Genomic DNA, 7,168 nt, shown 5'->3' on the forward strand with positions numbered 1-7,168 from the left:
GACATAGTGTTCATCAAAAACATCTTAAAGAAAGAAAAGAGACTCATTACAAAGTGGAAGAAAAATATTTTCACCACTGACAAAATATTATAGTGAAGACCAGGGAGTGAATTCCTACAAATCAATAAAAACAGCATAAACAGACCAAAAGAAAAATAAGCAACAGTTATGAACAAGCAAGGGCAGATGAGGAAACACATATCTCTAAAAGACAGATGAAGGCGTGTTTGGCATCACTGATGATCAGGAAAACAAATATCTAAAATAAGACCAGAGCAGATGTGATTTTACACCCTTTCTCTCGGCTGCAACTGAAAGTCCGACCATGCTACCTCTCAGAGAGTAGGTGGCTCCAAGAAACTTTTATTCATTGCTGGTGGGGCTGTAAACTGATGCAATTACTCAGGAAAAGGGCCAGACATCACCTGTAAACAACCAACCACTCACACAGCTGATGATCCCTCAATTACACTCCTGGGCAACCCAAGAGAAACTATTGCATGTGTACTGCAAAAACCACAGACAAGCAAGTTTTTATAATAGCACAGCTCAGATTAGCAAGACCTTGAAACCAACAAAATGTCTATCACTGTAAGAGCAGATGCATACACATAATGAAGTCGTATACAGCTATCAAAACAAATTAATTACTGAGATGTGCATGTTAAAGATCAACCTTAAAAACTAAAAACAACTTGGCAGTGAAAAACACTGCCAAGAGATTAGTATGGCAGGATATCCTTTCCATAAAGTTAAAGATAAGTAGAATCAAATTAATTAGTAAGCAGACAAATGCAATAAATCTACATTAAAAAGAAAGAAACAGGGATAGTTGACCTAGATTGCAGGGTTATGGTGAAGAAAGCAAGAGGGTTGGTTGATTGTAAAACACCTGGCTTTTGTTGTTGGTAATGGGATTTTCTGGTGTCCATTACACTCTTAACAATAACTAATTAAATAGCTAGTTGAATACATAAAAGGGGCCATAGCTGGAAAATGGTGAAAATGTCTGGACCAGGAATTATAATTCATCCAACTCCATGTTCCTGAAATTTAATTTAAAAGTATAATGGGGGACTTCCCTGGTGGCTCAGTGGTTGAGAATCCGCCTGCTGATGCAGGGGACACGGGTTTGAGCCCTGGTCCAGGAAGATCCCACATGCCGCAGAGCAACTAAGCCCGTGTGCCACAACTACTGAGCCTGTGCTCTAGAGCCCGCGAGCCACAACTACTGAAGTCCACACGCCACAACTACTGAAGCCTGCGCGCCTAGAGCCCGTGCTCCACAACAAGAGAAGCCACCGCAGTGAGAAGCCCGCGCACCACAATGAAGAGTAGCCCCTGCTTGCGCGCACAGCAACAAAAATCCAATGCAGCCATAAATAAATAGATAGATAAATAAATAAATAAATTTAAATATATATATATATATATATATATATATATATATATATATAATGAAGTAAAATTAACAGTACCAGATACTACATGTTTATTTAAGCAGCAATTCAGGGCCCAGGTCTTCTAGAGCAATATTAAATGTATTCTTGTTGAAAGAAGAGTCAAAAAGCAATTCTTTTTTTTTCTGAGTACAAAGCCAGAGAAGAATAAGTCTTAGTAGTCGAAAGTTATTCTTGGGAATAATAAGGAACAAAAAGGTAGCGTTCAAATGACTGAAGAATGTTGACCTTGAGAATGCAATAGCTCCGGACTTTGTAGAACTGTTTCGTGTCCCTAGGAAGACAATATGTGACTGTGAGAAAAATGAGAAGGTAAAAAGTACAAGACAGGGAACTGACTCACTGGGAGACTATGAGAACTGCGGGGTTTAAACAACCACCGCCCATGGCATGGTCTCCTGTGCACCTCCTGCCTGCCCACTGATAGGGGACGCCTTGTTTCTCAGCTCTTCACTCTCCTAACAGAAAATTTTAAGGCTCATCATCACACAGATGATATTCAAAACCACGGGCTGAATGAGGTCACATAGGGAGCAAGTATGGATACATGTAAAAGGGCAGAGCTACAAGGATTAAAGACCATCACAAACCAGGAGAATAATTCCTACTATAATAAAGCCTCCCCTAGACTCATGGATTGGTGATGTCTGGAAAACCCAGTCCTGTAATCTGGGGAAGGTCTCAAGTAATGTAATGTTAGGAAAAGATACGTTCCTGATTATATCTATATCAGATATAACCTAACCTAAACTAAATCTTTCTATCAGCCATTTGAGGGTTTTCTGTTACTATGATATTACTGAATTGTTTTCTCCATGTTTGTTAGACTTATCTATCTTTTTGATTACTTGAGTGAGTTTTAGGAAAGACTCTCTTCAAACATGATCTTTTTCATGCTCGTGGGAAACCATTTATTAATATGATAAAGGAACTGTGATGGTTAATTTCACGTGTCGATTTGACTAGGCTAAGCGATGCCCAGATGGCTGGCAAAATGTTATCTCTGGGTGTGTCTGAGAGGGTGTCTTTGGAAGACATGAGCGCATGAACCAGTAGACTGAATAAAGATGGCCCTCACCAATGCAGGTGGCCACCATGCAATCCACTGAGGGCCTGATGAGAACAGAAGGGCAAGGGAGGGGCGTTTCCTCTCTCTCTGCTTCTTCCTCTGCTTCTGCTCACACACATCCACATTCCTGGTTCTTGGGCTTTCAGATTCGGACCAGGACCTACGCCATCTGCCCCAGAATGCTCAGGTCTTGGTACTGAGACCTAATTGCACCACTGACCTTCCTGGTTTTCCAGATAGCAGATGACAGATGGTGGGACTCCTTGGACTCCATAACCACATGAGCCAATTCCTATAATAAATCTCTATCTCTCCTATCTATCTATCTATCTATCTATCTATCTGCCTAGCTAGCTCGCTCTATCTAGCATATCTATCTATCTACAGTATCATCTAGTTATCTGTTATCCATGTATCTAATCTATTTATCTACCATCTGTTTGTCTATCTATTTATCTACCTACCTACCTATCTTCTATTGGTTCTGTTTCTTTGGAGAATCCTAATACATGAAAGTCTGCTTCTATTTCTAACCTCATAAGTAACTCTGGAAAAGTCTTGGGCGTTGAAGAGAAAGAAAAACAAAAACACAACACTTGCACACTAGCATAAACTTAGTTAAAAGGAAAGTAAATAAACTAATAATCCAACCCAAAACTAAAATGTTTCAATCCAAACCACAATTATTCTAAAAGTTATTTTAAAGTTATCAATCCATAGGTATTGTATGTCCCAGTTTTTATTTATAGAGAAATTATAATGGTCTTATATTTGGACTTGCAGCCTAGCACACTAATAGCATAAAATACTCTATAACTTTTATTATTATTACTATTATTTTGCATCTCCAATAAGTCACTGAAATGTTCACTAAAAAAAAAATGGACTTAGAAGTTAAGCGTTGCTACCAACATGTCAAGACAAAGAAGTAAATATTTTTATCCTATTCCAGATCTATCTTTACAAGACTGGAAACATTTTTAATGCACATTTTTCCATATCTAAGTGAAAGAAAATCCTTTTACAAAATATAAGAAGCACATAAGAAGCCACAGAGTAACGGTAGCTATTATATTCTCATTTAAGCTGGAGAGCTGTATCATTTTATTTGTAGATATTTTAAACACAGATAAGGTAAATCAACTCTGGTGGTTTTAATTTCCTGTGTTGCATCATTTAAATCAGTGCTGCTCAATGCTTGTGACCATGAGTAATTTAAAAATGCAGATGCCCAACTCAAGGCCCCAACTCAAGACATCTCCATTTAATGGTCTGGGGTGGCTTAGGTATCAGTAATTTTTAAGGCATTTAGGTGATTTTCATGCCACCAGAGCTGAGAATCAAGAAGAATTTTTGTCCCTGAATTCAAATGAGAGATTTGAGAAAAATTATGAGAATTTGATGAAGATGGTAGGAAACTCATGATTTCTCAACATCAGCACTATTAACACTTTGAACAGGAGCCTTCTTTGCTGCGAGGTCTGTCCTGGGCACTGTAGGATGGTGAGTGGCATCTCTGGCCTCCACCCACTGGATGCCGGTAGCACCCTCTCCCCAGTGTGACAACCGAAGGGGTCTCCAGACGCTGCCACGTGCCTCTGGGGGACAATCTTGCTCCCTTTCCTAGGTTGAGAACCACCAATGTGACTAATTCCTACATCAAGGATATCCAAGCAGTACTTCTAGGAAAAATGAAACAAATAAACAAATGTGTCCTTCAATTAAAACAACAATGTATAACCATTGAAAAGAAAAAAAAGGAGACACAATATTTCAAAATGAAGTTCTGAATGTTTTGAATTAGAAATGAACCATATAAAAGCTTTCTGTTTCTTGTATGGTTTCGCTTCTGGATCCCCACCCCTACCCCGCCTTCACTCCATTCCCTCTCCAAATTGCCTCAGTGGAACTTCTTGGGAAGATAAAAGCCTCTCCTTTTCTCTCTCTCCCTCTCCCTAACTACTGGAAGGTTGTAACGAGCTCCCCCTTCCACAGCCTCACTTCCAGCTACGGGCTCCACAGCTCCATCCCCACAGGCTGCACTTGGCTGGCCTCTTGCCCTGAATCAGAGACCAGAAGCAGCCCCAGGACACAAGAGCATGCATTCACCGGCTCTCCTTCTCCTTTCCTCCGCCTGGCAGGAGAGGGGTACAGTTAAATCAGTTTCTGTTTCTCATTTGCTCTCCTCCCTCCGCCTCATGATTTTAACATGATTAGTTTTATATTTTACTTGTCCAGCAACAAGTTAAATAATATCCATTCATTCAGTGACTCTGAGCCTCTCACTACGTTTCAAGCACTGTTCCAGACACTGTGTCGCAATAATAGACAAAATAAAGTCTCCACCCTCTGGAGGTTACTTATTCATAGGTGGAGATGTTTACATCACTCTAGACAATGATATTCAGTCCCACAGTTTGCATTTCCTTATCGCATGAGCTTCTCTTTTCAACAAATATTCAACCATTCAACTTTTCTAGTTCCAAAGAATGCTAAGAATGAGGTATTTTTAAAATGTTGAACTTGCCTACCCAGCTACCTGAAGGCAAGTGAAGGCTGTTACTGGTCTGCTGGGATCATTTTGTAACCAGCCAGCAAATTGCACTTGGTCTTGAGGTGTCTGACAAGCATTACTGACACTGTGTTGAGTAAGTTCAAAAGCAATGAACGCTTTGACAGCAAGCAGGGGAGGGCACCTTGAAGAGCCCGGATGGGGAGCTGCAGGGCCAAGGTCACCCATCACCAGGTAGCACTGGGGACCATCTGGGTGGTGCAGCTTTACTGCAATCAGTCTCAGCAGAGAAGGGGCCCTGGTTGGGGTCACCTGCGCTGGTGACCACGGGGTTTAATCACAGCTGTCAGGTCTGGAGTGGTCTAAACGGCAACCCCCGGAGGATCAGTAAAATAAAACAGGGTTCATCCAGTGGAGAGTTGCTCAGCGCTGTGAGAATGGCCTCGCGTGCCGTCCACCTCTGGACCTGCCTCGCTGGTGCTGAGGGCGGACGGCCACTGCAGCCCGGTGGACACTGCTGGGTTTCATCTCAGCCAAACCACTGGTGAACCAGAGCCCGGCACTTAGGGGAAACTCTGGGAACCAAGGGCTTTGCCTCAGGTGATGAGAGTGGGAGCGAGAGTTCCCGCCAAGGGGTCGCAGCCACGGTGGGAAGCCGCGGTGCCTCCCTGAATGCCCCGTTCACACTGGGCAAGCGAGGCGGCTTGCTGGGCCCTTCCCACGTCCTTAGTCACTGAGTCAGAGGTGACGCGCCCTGAAACGCGGCTATCAGGTGGGAGACTCACAAAACCTCTGCGGATCCCGTGTTGAGCGCTGACAGGAGCCCAGCAGCACGCTGACAGCCGCTCCTCAAAGGGGAGAGCTGGAGATTTCTCCCACTGTTAGTGTCATCTGCTGGGCATGGAGAACCAGCGTGTGCAGCACCAACAGTTCACAAAACCCAGCAGAAGTGAACGATGGCCATGACAATGTTCAGGGGAAGATGACTGTCTCCCACCTGCCGTCTGGCCACCGGTGACCGTGAGACGCTGTGACTGTGCTGGGAGCCCCACCTCAATTTCAGAGAGGTTAATATGTGTAAAAATAGATGTTCTTGAATCTGTGAACTAGGGGGCAGTGTCCTGCTTATAGCTTGGTTGTGAGGCTTAAATGCACTAATCTTCATTCCGTGCACACAAGCATGGGACGTCACAGGACACACTCAGTGTCATTCTCATTTAAGCCATGCACTACTTGCCTGCTTTCTTCTCTGGGACAGCTGAATTTGTCTCCACCCTGGTACCTTCCATGAAGACAGAAGAGAATATAAGAAAGGAACCCACATTTGTCATATGATGTTAAAATCCTTTATAGGATGAAAAATGGAATGAAGATCTCTGTAAAATAAAGCTATACTCTTTCCCTGCCGCCGCGGAGCCGCGCGGAGGCGGAGGCGCGGGTGCACTCAAGATTCGCCTCCACCCGTAACCCACCGCCATGGCCGAGGAAGGCATTGCTGCTGGAGGTGTAATGGACGTTAATACTGCTCTGCAAGAGGTGCTGAAGACCGCCCTCATCCACGATGGCCTAGCACGTGGAATTCGCGAAGCTGCCAAAGCCTTAGACAAGCGCCAAGCCCATCTCTGTGTGCTTGCATCCAACTGTGACGAGCCAATGTATGTCAAGCTGGTGGAGGCCCTTTGTGCTGAGCACCAGATCAACCTGATTAAGGTTGATGACAACAAGAAACTAGGGGAATGGGTAGGCCTCTGTAAAATTGACAGAGAGGGAAAACCCCGTAAAGTGGTTGGCTGCAGCTGTGTGGTGGTCAAGGACTACGGCAAAGAGTCTCAGGCCAAGGATGTCATCGAGGAGTACTTCAAATGCAAGAAATGATCAAATAAAAAAACTGGGCTCTCGTTCCTCAAAAAAATAAAAAATAAAAAATAAAAAATAATAAAAAAAATTTAAAAAAATAAAGCTATAAAAATGAATTAAGAGGGTAATTCTTTTCAAAAACCTTAACCCGATGCCGTGATTTCTAATATGGTGCTCGAACACACCTCAACTCTACTTGTAGTCAGTATGACTACAACTGCCACCCTGGTTATAACTTGGCTGCATTTTCTCTCTATATTCTAAATGTGT

The 7,168-nt window shown here is 43.1% G+C and overlaps 1 protein-coding gene across 1 annotated transcript; it reads left to right on the top strand.

Annotated features, from left to right (window-relative positions):
- The first annotated feature begins 6,434 nt into the window (after positions 1 to 6,434).
- LOC132357302 (small ribosomal subunit protein eS12) lies at positions 6,435 to 6,939 on the top strand. The gene has a single exon (XM_059910654.1). The coding sequence runs from the start codon at positions 6,518 to 6,520 to the stop codon at positions 6,914 to 6,916; it is 399 nt and encodes a 132-aa protein (XP_059766637.1). The 5' UTR covers positions 6,435 to 6,517; the 3' UTR covers positions 6,917 to 6,939.
- The last annotated feature ends 229 nt before the right edge of the window (positions 6,940 to 7,168 follow it).

This window comes from Balaenoptera ricei, chromosome X (genome assembly GCF_028023285.1).
Source record: "Balaenoptera ricei isolate mBalRic1 chromosome X, mBalRic1.hap2, whole genome shotgun sequence".
In the NCBI taxonomy this organism is placed as follows: Eukaryota; Metazoa; Chordata; class Mammalia; order Artiodactyla; family Balaenopteridae; genus Balaenoptera; species Balaenoptera ricei.